General features: G+C 40.4%; 1 protein-coding gene across 1 annotated transcript in view; it reads right to left on the bottom strand.

Annotated features, from left to right (window-relative positions):
* The window catches only part of TRPM6 (transient receptor potential cation channel subfamily M member 6), a 97,977-nt gene that overhangs the window by 15,274 nt on the left and 65,552 nt on the right, over positions 1-17,151 (bottom strand). Inside the window, exons 31-36 of the mRNA XM_048504184.1 lie at positions 16,556-16,578; positions 14,186-14,236; positions 8,966-9,031; positions 7,604-7,890; positions 6,579-6,661; positions 92-297 (exon numbers count right to left, since the gene is read on the bottom strand). Of these exons, the coding sequence (XP_048360141.1) occupies positions 92-297; positions 6,579-6,661; positions 7,604-7,890; positions 8,966-9,031; positions 14,186-14,236; positions 16,556-16,578 (716 nt within the window). The remainder of the gene's footprint in view (positions 1-91; positions 298-6,578; positions 6,662-7,603; positions 7,891-8,965; positions 9,032-14,185; positions 14,237-16,555; positions 16,579-17,151) is intronic.

The raw sequence follows: 17,151 nt of genomic DNA, 5'->3' as shown, positions 1-17,151 counted from the left end.
CGGGTGGGCGGAGCTTCGGACATGAACGGGGGGGTTCAAACCCGAGAACCCCCCCTTACCTACGTGCTTGATATCACAGGTTATCACTTACCTTGCAAATCCAGTACAAGGAGTTCTCCTCTGGTATATTCATATGTCCAGTGAGAAAAAGTCAGCATAACTTCTTCCAGCAAATTATTAGGCGTGATTTCATCCCCATTGTTGTTGTTATATTTGCGGAACTCTCCTGTCATGAACTTTTCTATTGTTAGCCACTGATTTGCTGAATGACAATATATTAAAAATACATCCAGAAACCTGCCAAAAATAATTGCGTCATTTAAAAGTTATCAGAATACTTAGGGCCTTCTGATAATTCACATTAGTACTACAGCATTGTTTCCCCACTTAAAATTTGTACTCAGCTCAGAAGTCTTTATGTTAAATATAATATGGCAGAAGAAGTATCACCAGTAAAAGAAGCTTTCCAGGAAATTAAGGTCCACCCACACCTCTGGACTGGGCTAACTGTAGGTCTTTCTAAAGGGAATGCCCACACCTTAAACAATAAAGCATATTTTATAGCTGATAATGATAGATGAGTCTGTACTAGTATTGTCTTGAGGAGGATAATTTTTTTAAATTTGTTCTTTTAGATAAAGCCATTGGTTCCTCTTATTCTCCTTTTTTCTAATTTAAAATAGATTTTTTCTTTGTTTTCTCTTCAAAACATACACACACACATATTAGTTATTAGCTATTTAGCCAACAAAAACAAAAATGTAGTGGTAATGGGTGATTTTAACTATCCCCATATAAACTGGAAAAATGCATGTTCAGGTCATAGTAAGGAGAGAGCATTCCTGGATATGCTAAATGACTGTGGCTTAGAGCAGATGGTTGTGGAACCAACCAGGGGAGAGGTGATCCTAGATCTAATTCTATGTGGGACCCAGGACCTGGTGCAGGAAGTCAGTGTTGTTGAGCCGATAGGGAACAGCGACCACAATGCTGTCAGATTCAGTATCTCAGCATGTGAACAAGTGGCAACTACTAATGTAGTTACATTCGGCCTTCAGAAAGGGAAATTTCTCAAAGATGAGGGGGATAAAAGCGCAGGAAGCCAGGGAAAATCAAGAGAGTCAAAACTGTCCAGGATGCTTTGAGGTTATTTAAAAACACAGTAATAAAAGCTCAGCTGGAATGTGTTCCACAGGTTAGAAAAGGCAGCACCCAGTCCAAAAGAAAGCCACCATGGTTAACAAGAGAGGTTGAGGAAATTATCAGAAAAAAGAAAATGTCTTTTTAGAAAATGGAAATCCAGTTTTGGCTGATGAAGAATATGAGAGGGAAACACAAATGGTGGCAAAAAGAGAAGCAAGCTAGCTCAAGGGAGGCAAAAAAAGGATTATGAGGAACGCATGGCTGCGAACATCAAGACCAGCAACAAAACAGTTCTTCAAGTACATCAAAAGCAGGAAGCCAGCAAGGGGAAGCTGCAGGTCCGTTAGGATGACAAAGGAACAAAGGGTGTGCTTAAAAGATGGTAGGGAGATTTCGTAGAGAAGCTGAATGAATTCCTTTGCATCTGTCTTTCACCCAAGAGGAGGTGGAGGGAACATTCCTGCACCTGAAACCAAGCTCTCTTTTAGGGAGGCTAATCGGAGGAACTAGCTAAGATAGTGGTAGACAAGGAAGAAGTTCTGGCAGCCATTGATAAACTAAATGCCACCAAATCCCCTGGCCCAGGATTGTATCTACCCAAGAGTTCTTAAAGAGCCCAAGCATGAAATTGGTTGATCTTCTACCCTTTAATATGCAACTTATCCCCTGAAACTGTGGCTCCATCCCTGAAGACTGGAAGATGGCCACCGTCACACCAATCTTTAAGAAAGGATCTAGGGGGGACCCTGGAAATAAGGCAGGCTGGGGTCAGTTTGACATCTGTTCCTGGTAAGTTAGTAGAATCTATCATTAAAGATAAAATTATAAAGCATGTGGCGCAAGACCTGGTTGGAGAAAGAGTCAGCATGGCTTTGGTGTAGAGGTAAGTAACCTGTCTTACAAACTTACTAGAGTTCTTTGAGGGTGTAAACAGGCATGTGGATAAGGGGAAACCAGTGGACACGGCCTACTTGGATTTCCAAAAGTTGCTTTTGACAAAGTTCCTCACCAGAGACTGTTGAGAAAAACTCAGCAAATGAAGGAATAAGAGGGGAAGTCCTCCGATGGATGAAAAACTGGCTGAGAAACAGGGAAACAAAGAGTGGGTGTAAATGGGAAGTTCTCACAATGGAGAGATGTCGGGAGTGGTGTCCCGCAAGGATCCGCTTTGGGACCAAAGTGCTCTTTAACCTATTCATGGGACCTGGAAGTAGGGGTGGGTAGCGTGCAGGCTAAGTCGGTGGTGATGATACCAAATTATGTAGGGTGGTGAGAACCACAAAGGATTGCGAAGAGCTCCAAGCTGACCTTGATAAATTAGGGGTGAGTGGGCTCAGAAATGGCAAAATGTAACCCAATGTAGCAAAATGTAAAGTGATGCACATATGGGGCAAAAAATCCAAACTTCACATACACGCTTAGCAGGGGTTGCGCTATCAGTCACAGACCAGGAAAGGGGATTTAGGGCGCCTTTAGTTGATAGTTCCATGGGAATGTCAACTCAATGCATGGCAGCTGTGAAAAAAGGCAAACTCTAAGGCTGGGGATCATTAGAAAAGGAATTGAGAATAAAACTGGTAAAAGATTGTCATGCCCTTATATAAAGCAGTGGTGCTAATCAGCATCTTGGAGTACTCTGTGTCCAGTCTCTGGTCACGCATCTCAAAAAGGATATTGAGGAGATAGGAAAAAAGTGCAGAGAAGGGCAACAAGGGATGATTGAGGGGACTGGAGCACCTTCCCTATGAGGAGAGGGCTGCAGCGCTTGGGGACCCCTTTTTTTTTAGTTTGGAGAGGAGGCGGGCTGAGGGGGGATATGATTGAAGTCTACAAAATTATGCATGGGGTAGAAAATGTTGACAGAGAGAAATTTTTCTCTCTTTCTCACAATACTAGAACCAGGGGGCATTCATTGAAAATGCTGGGGGGAAGAATTCAGGGACTAATAAAAAAGGAAAAAAAAAAAACCACCCTTCACGCAACGTTGCAGGATTGGTTTTTTGGAATATGCTGCCACAGGAGGTGGTGATGGCCACTAACCTGGATAGCTTTAAAAGGGGCTTGGGCAGATTTATGGAGGAGAAGTCGATTTATGGCTACCAATCTTGATCCTCTTTGATCTGAGATTGCAAATGCCTTAACAGACCAGGTGATCGGGAGCAACAGCCGCAGAAGGCCATTGCGTTCACATCCTACATGTGAGCTCCCAAAGGCACCTGGTGGGCCACTGCGAGTAGCAGAGAGCTGGACTAGATGGACTTTGGTCTGATCCAGCTGGCTTGTTCTTATGTTCTTATGTTCTTAATAGCCATTAGTTACTTTTTCTTCTGGAAACTACCAGTGTTCAAGAGTGATAATAGAAAATAGAAGTGTTAACAGAAATTAACTAAACTAAACAAACCCAAGACAAATTATATAAATATAATTTACAGCATTTGTCCAAAATATATCTATCAAATGCAAAGGTACAATCACCATCTGTGCAAGTAGTCAAAGTTCAAAATCAAGTTTATTTTCTTGTCATTGTAAAATGGCAGCTGTTAGCATTCTTCAACCTGAGCTGAACAAATCTGTGTTCAGTTCATGATTTGATCATGAACATCAAATATCAAATAGTCTGCTCCTGAACAGGTTTGCTGAAAACTATTCAATAGCCATAATCTAAATTCATGCTCATAAGAATGAAACTGTGTTGGCATAGAACCCAGTGATATGTGTGTAGACAGAGAAAAAAACACATGTATGTATATTAAGCTGTGTATGTTTGAAAACTGAACATGGATAATATTATTGGGGTAATTTAATACAAAATAATATTTTCTTTTGTGGTACAAGTCACTTTTTTTGGACAAAGGACTTTATATATATTTTACCTACATGCTCAGCAATTTTCTGAAATTAATAACGCTACTCTATCCAGGAGAGGGGGGCAAACCTGCTTAAGAAGCAGTATGTCACTGGAACTTGCACCAACATCAGAGCATTTACATTGGCAGGGACACTTATGCTGGTGCTGGGAAACTGCATGGCAGAGTGACGTGGCAGTGCCCCTCCTGCAAAGGAGCCTGCAGCAGTGCCAAAGTGGGCAGGGGGTTCCTAGAGACAGCTTTAGACAGCTTCCTTTCGGTCCAAGAATGTCTTCACTTGCTAGTGCAGACTTAAGCTGGCAAATCGTCAGTGCAGTTCAGTGTAGTACAGTGCAGTGTCGCTGTCTGCTTCCTGTGCACCACAGGAAGCTTCTTAGGTGGCAGAGCAGATGCACATGTCTCTGTCATCCCCGGCTACAATGCAACTACTCTTACCCCAGGTTGCACTGCCCATGCACTGAAATGTGCTTTATATCAAGATCTCTGTAAGCCTGTGGACCATTAAGCTAAGTTTTTCATTGTATCAAAAGGATGGTATATTCAAAATAAGTATTCTAAAATCATGCTTGCAGCTATCACAGGACAAGAGTAATAAATGTGAGGCCACCAAATAAATGGAGACAAACTATTTCAAAATCAAACAAACCTTTTGATAACAATCCACTTAAAACGCTTCTAAAATGGAAGGCTGATTTTCAATTTGATAAACCATTTAGATATTTTTATGAGAGAAAGGTCTCAGTTACTGATTATACTTTATAAAATTGCTTGTAAAACCAATCATAAAATTTTTACTTAAGTACCCAGTGCCAAGTTATGATCTGCCTTGTCAAATAAATACCGATGGATATAGAAACTTAACACAGAGTCACATAAGCAGTTCTTTATATATATACTCTACACGGCATGGGTAGTTAATTCATAAACCAGACCAGATTTTGTCTTGCTGCAGTAATACCTGATTCAATTAGCTTTAGCTTTGAATTGAACTTTGAACTCTGCTAGTCTAGCTTTAGCCTACGTGAAGAGATGGCAGCAACTGTCACCTGCAACAGCCCATACAAGAAATGGAGAATTCACAGGGGGTTGGATCCAGCATTTTATTAATGGGGGTGTGGCAATCATTGCTGATCCTTGCCCCACTCCAAGTTGGCAAAGCAACAGGTAGTGGATAGTGGAGACATCGTCTCTGCCTTCCCAACACCAAGCTGCCAGTGTTGAAGGTAGGATGAGGGCACAGGAGTTTTCCAGCAAATTACTTACAGGTTCCCACTTGTTGATATCTATTACTAATGAAGAAAATCTAGGGAAATGTCTAATCATACCAAATATTTAATTTCTGAGATGGTTGTAATTTCTGTTCTGATGATATGTAGACAACTAGAATAAATCTAAACATATAATTGCCTAATGTCACAACGACTCACTCCTAGTCAATTACTGAGCAGGACTCAGTTTGGCGCATTAACGGTCAGGCTCCTGCCCCCTCTACCCACTCCATACACCAAGCTGGGCCTGCCAGGGCAGCAGCAACTTGCTGCCCACAGCCTTCCCAGCCCCTGCCACCAGTCTCCCATTCCCTTGCCTAACCTCTCCCCACCTCTTCTATTATCCTGCCTGACCTCCCCCTGCCCCAAACAGCAAGCAGTAAACTGGTGCCCGCCAGGGCAGGGGCATCTTGCTGCCCGCTGCCCCACCAGCCCTGGCATTTTATTCCCCCGCCCTCCTGCCCCACCTAGAGCCCATTTTATTTTTAGCTCTGTTTAGTCTGTGCTGTGAAAGAGGGAGCAGCAATCTGAGCAATGAGAATGTCAGAAACTCCTGGGATCTTGCTAGGAAAACTGGCTGAACTGTCTTCCCCCAGAGCAACCACCCCACACTTGGCTCCCCACTGACAGGTAGCACATATCCCATTGCGCAGAGGGAAGAGAGAGCACAAAAGAAACCAATGCTGTGTTGCAGCCCAGCAATGGTAAGACCAACGGTAGCCTCATGGCCACCTCAGTCTGACTGCAGGGATTCAGGGAAGTATCCAGAAATTTTCAGCTCCACCCACCCAACTTCTCCATGGGCTTCTGAAGGAAACTCAACAGCCAGCACAGAAGTGACTATCCCACCAGTAGGTGAGGACAACAGGAACAAGCTGGCGTGAGAGGCAGGCTCGAGTACCAGGAGAAGCTGCTTTTAACTCTTTTCAGCCTCAGCTCTCCCCCCCGCCCCCCCAATCAAGTCAGAGACACGAAAGATTACAGAAGGATGGTGGAATTTACTTATCGCTTCACTTCTTTGCTTCACTTATCGCTTCTTCAAACATCATTTGAATTCCATTCAGCATTAAACTGAAACTACACCATATTGATTATATATTGGTAATTGCTGAAACAAGCCCTGATCATCTAGAGCGTATTACTGCTAGTAGATATCTATTTGTCTAGCTGCCTGTGCTCTGTACTGGGATTATGTACGCACAGTACTACAGTTCATCATGGACATAACTGGGGATACCTCATAATAGTAATGAATGGTTTTAGTTTTTCTCACATAATTCATTACAAGCATCTGTCTTACCTTGGAGTATATGGAATGGTATGAGGCTTCACTTGGTTGAAAGTATGTATCAACTTCTGAGCTGCTCTTTGCTGCTGTATTTCCTAATAATAGTAAAAATTATTAGTAATTTATACTATGCTTTTCTAAAAGCTAGTATTCAGAACTCTCTATATTATACTGGTGGCTTTTACACTATATGCGGCTTGCTTAATGCCCCCTGGTGAATTTGTAATTGTGGTGTAACATGTGTTAGAAATTCCTGTTTCTGAATCATGTTCCTGATCATGATGTTATGGATTGATAAGGAGGAAATCATTGGTCATTTATCATTTATAAGTGTTTATTTGTAAGATATGAAAAAAGTCTATACATAGATGGAGAGAGCTAATTCTCATGGCTTTTCACCTCTTACTATCGAAGACAAGTAATCTTTTAATTAGACGTTACCTTTACTATAGGTACAGGCAGCCTAACTTGATGCAGATTTACTCTGAAGTAAGTCCCACTGGCCTGGATAGCCCAGGCTAGCCTGATTTCTTCAGATCTCAAAAGCTAAGCAGGGTCAAACTAGCAAGTATTTGGCTGGTGAGTATTTAGATGGGAACCCTCCAAGGAATACCAGCAACATAAGCACAGGCAGGCAATGATAAACCACCTCTGAAAATCTCTTGCCTTGAAAACTCCCAGAGGTCACCAAGGCAGAAGTGACTTGTTGACAAAAAAGGCTGCACTGAAGCTTATTTCCAAGTTGGCATGCATAGGACTGCAACTTCACATATCTTAGAGCTGTCTGATATCCAGTATATACTAACTTCCTAGGGATTTCCCGTGTATCAAGTCTGGACCCTCTCCTTAAATATATTTATGGTTGTATATCTGGTCCCATCTCAGTTTAGTTTGTTTCACCATGTATTTTCATACAGTTTTGTGGCATAGTAGAATGGATGGGCAAGTATAATTTTTACAGCTATCTCCCATTTCCTGCTTATGTTTCCCTAAATCATTTTAGGAACCAGGTTTTATGCATATCAATTTATACTCACTCTGAGGCAAAGATGAAGTACTGTATCCTCCTTGAAGATCTTTTGCCAAGTCTGAACAACCACAGGAAGGAAAGACTTCACAATGAAGACCTGGCCCAACTTTAGTGCATCATTCTCAGACCAGGTGCAGACAACCTTCATAGCCCTCCTCAGACCTCCATCCATTTTCTCCCGAGACAAAACTTGAATCATAGCAGCTCTGCCACACTGTGACCATGATGATATGCTTTTATCAAGGTTCAAAGGTGAACTCTCTTCTAATCTATAGACTGTCACTTCTTCACCAGCTAAAGCAAAGGTAATTGGATAGATTTTAGAAAACTGTGTTGGACTACATGTGCATCATGTGTTGTATGTTCTGTATTCTTAAAGCAATTTATCACATGCAGATACCTACTGCTACACAACTGAAGAGGTAAAAATATAATTTGGACTTAAACGCTAAAATTTCCTGCAGATAACTAATTATTACACCTCTTAAAAACAGTAAAGAGTTCCCCCTGGGGATGCTGCAAATCTCACTGTAAAGGTGTTCAGTGGTCAAACATTGTATGTTTGACACAATCAGACCAGGAGCTGCTCTGGTTGTTCAGAAGCTCACGCTCAGCTGGCCTGTGGCTAAGTTGGGAGTTGCTTTCTGATGTCCAGCCTGAGATCTCAGAGATCAACTGTGAGGCAGCTTCTGATACCCTACCAAGTTTAGCACTCCCAGTCTTGCACTGAAGAAAAGGGGGGAGGGGGAGAATGAATAGAAACAAACTCTCTGCTAACAGTACTGAGCATTTGAAAGTAGACTTCTATTCTCCTCTCCACCCTCCCAAAATATCTTGTGCCCATAATACTGGGATGCAGTAAGAAGTTTCCTGTTCATCTTCAACAGGCAGAAACAAGCTGTCAAATAATTGGCTCTCTTACTGCAACTTGCCCTCAGGGCCAGATTAAACATTATAATGGTCACGCATCCCACCCATGACATTTTGAGAAGAATTTGGAAATTTAAAGAGAGTCAGTTCATAATCTGGCCCATGGCGCAGTTGGAGAAAATTATCTTGTCCCATCCCCCAACCCCGGGCACCTTTTCAAATTGTGGGTGGGTGTGTGGCTTCTTTTAACACTACAAAAAGGCACATGGAAAGGATACAAGACTGTCAAGTCCAGCTGAGCCCACTGATCACACCCTTTCTCTTTTAAATGGCCAAATTCTTCTCCAAAATGGTGTCACTGGGCCTTGGTCAGACCAGTGGCTGTCTGATATCTAGTTTGGCTCTCAAATTAGATCTCTAGTTTGGCTCTCATTTGGCTCTAAGACAGAATCTTTTCAAGCATTTTAGTCCTCATTAATTATCATGGAAATATACTCACCAAAGAGCTGCACTGGTGTAAAAGGTATTGTTTGAGCTAATCTCATTAAATTGTTCCTTTCGACAGCTGCAGAGTGAGAGAGAGAGAATGAGAGAGAGAGAAAGATCATCCATACTTAGCATATTTACTAATACTTTTCTCTTAAATATACTTTTCCCTCACAATACTAGAACCAGGGGGCATTCATTGAAAATGCTGGGGGGAAGAATTAGGACTAATAAAAGGAAACACTTCTTCACGCAACGTGTGATTGGTGTTTGGAATATGCTGCCACAGGAGGTGGTGATGGCCACTAACCTGGATAGCTTTAAAAGGGGCTTGGACAGATTTATGGAGGAGAAGTCGATTTATGGCTACCAATCTTGATCCTCTTTGATCTGAGATTGCAACAGACCAGGTGATCGAAAGCAACAGCCGCAGAAGGCCATTGCGTTCACATCCTACTTGTGAGCTCCCAAAGGCACCTGGTGGGCCACTGCGAGTAGCAGAGAGCTGGAGTAGATGGACTTTGGTCTGATCCAGCTGGCTTGTTCTTATGTTCTTATATATTATAAAACTGTGTTACTAATGTGCTTAATTGCTGCACCTGATAGACTTCATTACAGTAATACCTACAGGCTTTCCAAATATCAGCTTCCCCATCTATCCATATTAACTGGCTACAAGTTGCCTGCCCTATTCCACAAAGGAAGAATCTGTGCAAAGGTGTCCAAATGCTATGCACAGGATACACATAGCCAGCACCCTGTTTAAGTAATCAGCACAAAAGAGTAGAGATACAGGGTTTATTTAAATGAAAATAGTAGTAGAGATGGAGAGGGGGGCGTTCCCTCCAGAAAATTAAGGACATTCAAGGGGGGGAAATTAAGTATCCAACTCCAGTTCCAGTGCAAAATGAGAACCTATATGCAAATGGACGTTTAGTGTAAGCTGATTATAGCTTTGGACACATCTTCAAGGCAGCCATTTAATAATGAGTTATGGATAGAGAAACAGCCTTATCTTTACAGGAAAGCAAATATATTAACTGATAAACAAGTGTGAAATCAGTTGAGTAATAAAAGAATATAAATCACAGCTGAATAAAAATGGGTGTTTCTGTCTTTGCCTTACCACACAGGGCAGATTCTCTGTTCAATTGGACTATCTGAGAATCTGTCAAATAATTTGTTGAAAGGCTGAACTAGTTAAGAATGTTAAATAAACTGGAGCACTGGAGTATATGGGGTGCTCAGTCCCCAGAAAGAGGGTGCACATTTCCTTTTGGCATCACTACATAATTCAAGTTGGTTCCTTTGTTCTAAAACTGTAAGTAACTTACTCATAACTAAAGTCTGAGGGAAACTGGGATAGGGAATCTGTAAGCTTGAAATCTTTTGTCTACTATCTTTATCCAAGAAGAGACAGATGGATCAAGGTCAGCCCATTTTAAAGATCAGGAAGAAAATCCTAGACTAGTAGGAAAAATCTGAATTTCATCACACTTTCCATATTAACAAGGAGATGGAACCAGACTCTAAATATAAATTAGAATCTAAAATACAATTTAAATGCTTGGAATGCACATTAAATGCACATATAAATTTTGATTGTAGAGATTCAATTTTGAGCACTCACTGAAAGATAGTGGCATGCGTTGTAATCTCTGAGAGGAAGCAGAAGGCAGCTGAACCCAGAGCAAAAGATGATCTATGTTTTGGGGGGGGGGGGGCCTAGCCTTAAAACTTTATCTTTAACTATGTGTGTTTTGAGGGTGATTGATTTTTATTTTGAGGGCCTGGAAGGGCTTTTGTTTGTTTGTAGGGGGGTTGGGGGGGTGGCATTGGCTTGCCTCAAGCTTCTGAGAGGTGGGACTTCTGGTGAGTCACAGCTCTATTTAACTGCCAGCCAGCTCTTTTGAGCTTTCTTTGAGAGGTAGCAATGCACACCTAGTGGCACATGCAATTTTTATCAGTAAGGGCCAATCTTTGGGTAAAGAGTAGAAGGTGAGTTAGAGACTTTATTGGGGGCAGGGACTTTAACCACTAGATCTCAGTCCATGAAGCTCAGCAGACAGCAGCTTAGCTAAACAGGCAAGGCTAGCACGTGTTTTGTGGGTGAGTTTAGTAGGGGACTGTTTGAAAGGGAGACACATAGATCTGTTTGTGGACAATTGGGAGGAAGTTACACCATGGCCCAGGGCTTGGACTTGCACCACCCTTTCTTGTGACATAAGTGCATTGAGTCCTATGGAGGGTTTTCCGATTACAGGGTTGTTAAAAAATTTATTTCTCCCCATGTTGCCGAAAGCCCTCTGGATTGAGCTGTCCATTGAAGGGCATACTGGTCATTGGTTTCTCTATGCACAACTATTAGAAAGATTCAAAGCATATAAACAATCTGTGGCTTTGAATATTCTAAATCTGAATCTGAAGTAGAACTATGCATGATTGATGATCATGTTATTGCTAAAATGTATACGCTTTTGTTGAAAATTGAAAAAGAGGAAAAATGAGTAAAAGACTGTATGATGAACTGGGCCAGTACCTTCCTATATAATATACAATTGGCTCAGTGGGAGAATATGTGGATATGTTCCAATCTCAAAGAGAAAGTCTATAAAATAATGTATTGTTGGTATTTGCCACAGGATACATTGGCAAAAATGTATATAAAAGTTCTGAACATATGCTGGAAATGTGAACATCATGAAGGATCTCTTTGCCATTTATGGTGTAATAAAACTAAGAAAGGGCATACAAATACATTCAATAATCCAGAAGATTTTAAAGACAAATATACAAATAAAACCAGAAGATTACCTTTTGAATCTTATGGACAGTTTTTTTTTAAACTACAGAATTCTGTTTTTATATATAACACCAACAAGAATATTATATGTCCAAAAATTGGAAACTTTATGTATACCCACAATAGAAGGATGGTTTGAGAGATACTGGAATTGACTGAGATGGCTAAGCTTTGATCAAAGAAAAGAATTTATCTAGGTTTATTAATAACTGGAAACCCGATAGACTTTTTGCAGGCAGAAAAAAATGCAAACATAAAAAAATGAACTGATGGTTTGTAATTTTGAGGATTAGTATAATAAGAAAATGGATATAACAGAGAAAAGTGCAAATTCCACTTAACTAGTAATAAGTAAGAATTAAGTGAACTATAATTTCACTATTGGAACTAAGGATCAAGTGGTAATTTTTTACAGTTGGTGCAGAGGAAATCAGGAGCCCTTCTTTTTCCACTGTTGTTTCTGTTCTGTTCTGTATTATCTTCCCTGCTGAGAAACAGCAATCCCTCTCCTGGTACATATTCCACTGAGTAGCTTAAAATATAACTGAAAGACTCTACAGCGATAACCCTGTTACAGCAAAAACAAAAAGATCTTGTGACACCTGAAAAACTAAGTTGTTTTATGGCATAAACTTCTATTGACTAGAGCCCATTTCACCGGATGCATGATACATAATCAATTGACTGTTTATATCTGCCAACTGAAGATACAGTTCACATATCTGATGAAGTAGGCCGTAGTCCACAAAAGCTTTTGCTGCAATATATCTACTAGCCTTGAAGATGCCACAATACTTCCTTTTGTTTAAAAAAATCTACATTTACCAATTGGTTAAAGGGGCTCAGTCCAGGGAAGGACACCCCCTGGCAGGGGAGAAGAAGAGAAAAATAGGGCACAAGAGTCTGGATTTCAGGATTTCAGCACTGTTTTCAGGCAGCAATGGTGCTACGTAAATTAAATGATGGAAGATGAGAGCCACAAGTCCCTAGGACTGCCCTTAGAGCAGTGACGTTCATTCAAGTTCCCAGGATAAGAAATATAAGGTAGAACTCCCTTTTGCTGGATTTCCCCAGAATAGTCAGTTTTATTCCCTGGGGCATGTGAGTATATCTTGGTGAACTGATTTGCAATGCATTGTATTTTATAAAGCTGCAGCTTTGCTGTCTTGAACTGAGTCTCTGCCTTATTTTTCTATTTGTGAACCTGAAGTTTGATAAGAAACACCCTGTGCTAAATTGTTGGGGTTTCAAGAGGAAAGTCAGATCAACTTCCCTTTGGATCCCCAGAACCCTTCCCTGCTTCCTCACATCTTCAGCTTGTGCCTGTCCCTCTTTTTGGGTTGGTGTGGCCCTGGTTCAGGTGGCTCCAATGGGAGGCAGCCCCCCAGGCGATCATCCCACCAAGACTCTTCCCAATGAACTTAATGGCTAGTCCACTTCTGATCTTATCTATGAGTCAAACACGGGATGGTGTCATTTCATCCCCACTGTTTACTCCCCCACTCAAGTACTGAACTGGATAGCTTTGTGACTACATAAAAGCTGTGGTATGAACTGATTGCTGTAACGTTCCATTACTTCAGTTTCTTTGTATTTTTTTTCCCTCTGTATAAACTTGTACGTGTGTATTGGCAAAACAAGTTTGATGGGATCATAATACAGTTTCACAAAGATTATTTTTGTTTAGTTTTGCTAATGTGCAGTTGCACTACTATGTATTTGTAAAACACTGTGGAAAAACAACTTGATACAACCACCTTTATAATTATTCAAAACAATGCAAGAAAGCAATCTTTAACAACATTGGTACACATTGGTAACAAAGACGGAGAAAACATGTATCAACAGAAGGAGTTGATGCTATGGAAAACTGTGCAGAAATTGGCAAATCAAAAATAGATATATCGGGTTTTCCTAATGCATTGGTTTCCCACTGGTTTCCATTGGTACATTCAGAACTTCAAAATCCAGGGAGAAGTTTGGATAAAGGAAAATTTTGGGAACATCCCTAGGCCCACATGACATGAAACACCTTGTTCATCCTTATTAATTATAACTCTGGCACATGATGGGTACTGTATGAGTATGCAATAAAGATTGTCATCACAAGCAAGGAATGAAGACTGTAAACAAACTGTTGTTTTTGGTTTTTCAGGAATAATCAGTTCCCAGTGATGTCTTTGGCCGTACCTCTGTCATCTATTCCCTGCCAGTATTTATTTTCCCCTTACATTTTCCCAACAATTATTTGACATAGAAAAGCAAGTGCTAAAATAATAAATTTACTTAATCTTGCCTGGTTCCTGTGTTTGGGTATCATTTTAATATGCTGGTCTTGATAGTGAGCTACTTCAGAAATGACAGAAGAACAGAATTAACGTGCTTATCAACTAATGCAATGCAGCTACCATTCAGACTTTTGTCGCTTACCTGAGTAATAATGGTGCAGATCTTGAGGGGCTTTTAAGAAGGATGAGATTTCTGAAATTTATTTTTAAAGGATTATTATTTTAAATAGGAGACACAAAGATAAATGGACTGTTACGAGCACTACGCATTATAGACTGTCATGAAACTAAGTGACTGGCTTAGTATTCTAGGGAGAGGAATTATTTTTACTGTGTTGTAAAGTACAAATGTAGCCTGTGTAAATTATCAATAAAACAACACATAATTACACTGGGGACCAGAAAATGACAGAAAATATTAAACTCAAGGATACTCAGTATCCCCAACAGTTACAGAACTGCACTTCAGGGATAACAACAATAACAACAACAAAATACATATTACTGCCCACTATACTTCACGAAGATCTCAAAGGCATGATTTTTTAAACTCTGTCCCCAGTCATTATGCATCCCATTAACAACATTATGGCACTAACATAACAGTCATACTGGTTCATTAACCCGTGACATCTAAAATGCTGTAAAATCTAAACTGATAACTTGGAGGCAAAACTAATTTCAACAGACATTTACTTTATGGACCAAATTCTAAGTTGTATAAAACAAGTTGTGCTGTTATTGGAGGAAGCGTAACTACACATGTTTCAACAGACAAACCATGATTTATGATGGGCTGGCAGACCAGAATCAGAAATCATAGTCTGACCAGGGAAGAGCAGGACCCATACATTTTAAATAAATAAAAGTATTCTCTTCCTTATATGCAAAAGTTATTAGCAACATTCTACTTCACAAATTAAAACCTAGACTTTCCCCCAAACTAGACTATCACAACTAAAATGACATGATAGAAAGAAATAATGCTTCATTTCATTAACATGAAACACACTTCTTTTCCTATATGTTTGGGACACAAATCCTTACACACAGTGGACCGCATAAATTAAATAGAAGCTGGAATTACTGCTGTTATTACTACTTATCATGCATTCCACACTAAAAGGTGTGCTGGGTAAAAACTGACAAATCCTGGTAAAGGGTTGAGTAAAAGCATAGAGAATGTGACTTTAGAAGTGGATAGAGATCGGAAAGTGTGAGATAGTAGTAGAAAAGCAGGAAATGTAGGGATGTTCAATACTTCCCAGAGAAAATTTGCCAATTAAGAAAATTTGTTTTGTTGTGGTGGGTTTTCTGGGCTGTGTGGCCGTGGTCTGGTAGATCTTGTTCCTAACGTTTCGCCTACATCTGTGGCTGGCGAAATGTTAGGAACAAGATCCATCAGACCATGGCCATACAGCCCAGAAAACCCACCACAACCAGTTGAATCTGGCTGTGAAAGCCTTCAACAATACAAAATTAGTTTTGCTTACAACAACTCTGGATGTTTGCCTGGAGAGAAGTCTTCTAGGGAAGTCTGATGGCAACTCTAGAAAGAAAGTGAAGCTAGAAAGCGGGCTAGATCAGCAAAGGCTTTGCTTTTAGTATCAAAGAAGAACTCAGAAGTTCAGGACTTCATGAATACAGAGGAAGGTGCTACGCCAGATACAAGAAATAGAAGAAGATGCAGAGTCAAGAACAGCAGAATAGTGAGGGGGTGAAGGGGGCTCTTGGCCCGGGTGCCAGGTGTTCAGGGCAGCGGGGGGCAAGAAGCAAAGAAATCAAGCTTACAAAAATTGGAAGGGTGGAAGGAGCAAGAAGAGTTGTGCAAGATATTGTTGGGGGGGAAATGAGGAGACTAAAGACACGGAATGAAATGCTAAAGAACATATGGAGAGGTAAGAATGACCATAGATTCAGCATATGAATCTTTGGATAGATGGAAGGACTGTAATACAAGGAAGAAAATCAGCAAAGAGGACGTCATAGATGTGTAGATGGAGTAGCCTTCCAAGGACAACATATGACTGTGTCTTCAAATTTGTTCTTTAAGTTAAAGAGTGCATTATCCATTTTAAGGCATTTAAAACAAAAACTGATTTACTTTTTTAAAGTAAAGTAAAGTAAAGTAAAGTAAAGATGTTGGTTTCTTATAAACAGACTTATAACAAAAGGAGAGCAACTGGTATTAATAAGTTGCAAATATTCACATTAAATATCTAGTAAAACATTGCCTTATTTTTCCCTTGAGACTCTTCTGAAGATGGTGTGTCAAGAAACACCATTTGAAGAAAAGATAAAGCCCATCTTGGAATTATCTGTTTAGAATGTCACTTTGTACTAATAGATCCTTTTAGATATGTATTAAGGATTATGTCAGTTAGGTGACACGTGCTATAATGCATGAAAAACTGTCAACTAAACTTAATAGTCTATTAGAGAATGAGCTCAGCCCTCATATTCTGTAATTGTGCAAGCAAACTTTACACATAATAAAAAAACAAAATCTTACTGTCTGTTTCATCTGTAGTCAACCTGTGGAAATTGAAAATAAAAAAATTAACTATAAAAGAATATAATAGTTTGAGTGTGAGAGATTGCAAGGGACGCATGAAGGATTTCCTTTTTGTTGCACAAATGTATGAATAATTAAAAGGTATGGGTGGCAGTGATACTGAGCTAAGCATATGTTAACATGTATGGGGGGGAAAGTATGTTTCTCAAAGCTTTTCATCTGTGCCGTTCTTCTCGTTATCTTTCAGTAACCCAAATACAGGCATATTTGAGTGCAACAAGGTAGTGAGTGCAACCACACCAGACTCAGGGGTGCATATGTGGATAACTATTGAGAAAGCCAGAGAGCAAGGATGGTGTAGTGGTTAAGTGTCAGACAGACTGGGAAACCCAGGTTAACCTCCACTACTCACACCATGAAAGTTTACTAGGTGACCTTGGGCCAGTCTCACACTCTCAACCTTAATTCTGGCAAGTATTTGGATGGGAGACCTTTAAGCAATACCAGGGTTGTGACGCAGAGGCAGGCAATGGCAGGCAGGCAACGGCAAATCACTTCCAAACGTCTCTTGCCCTGAAAATGCTACAGACTGT

Source organism: Sphaerodactylus townsendi, linkage group LG07 (genome assembly GCF_021028975.2).
Source record: "Sphaerodactylus townsendi isolate TG3544 linkage group LG07, MPM_Stown_v2.3, whole genome shotgun sequence".
NCBI lineage: Eukaryota > Metazoa > Chordata > Lepidosauria > Squamata > Sphaerodactylidae > Sphaerodactylus > Sphaerodactylus townsendi.
The sequence above is the reverse complement of the archived record's forward strand: the minus strand, read 5'-3'. Positions and strand labels throughout refer to the sequence as shown.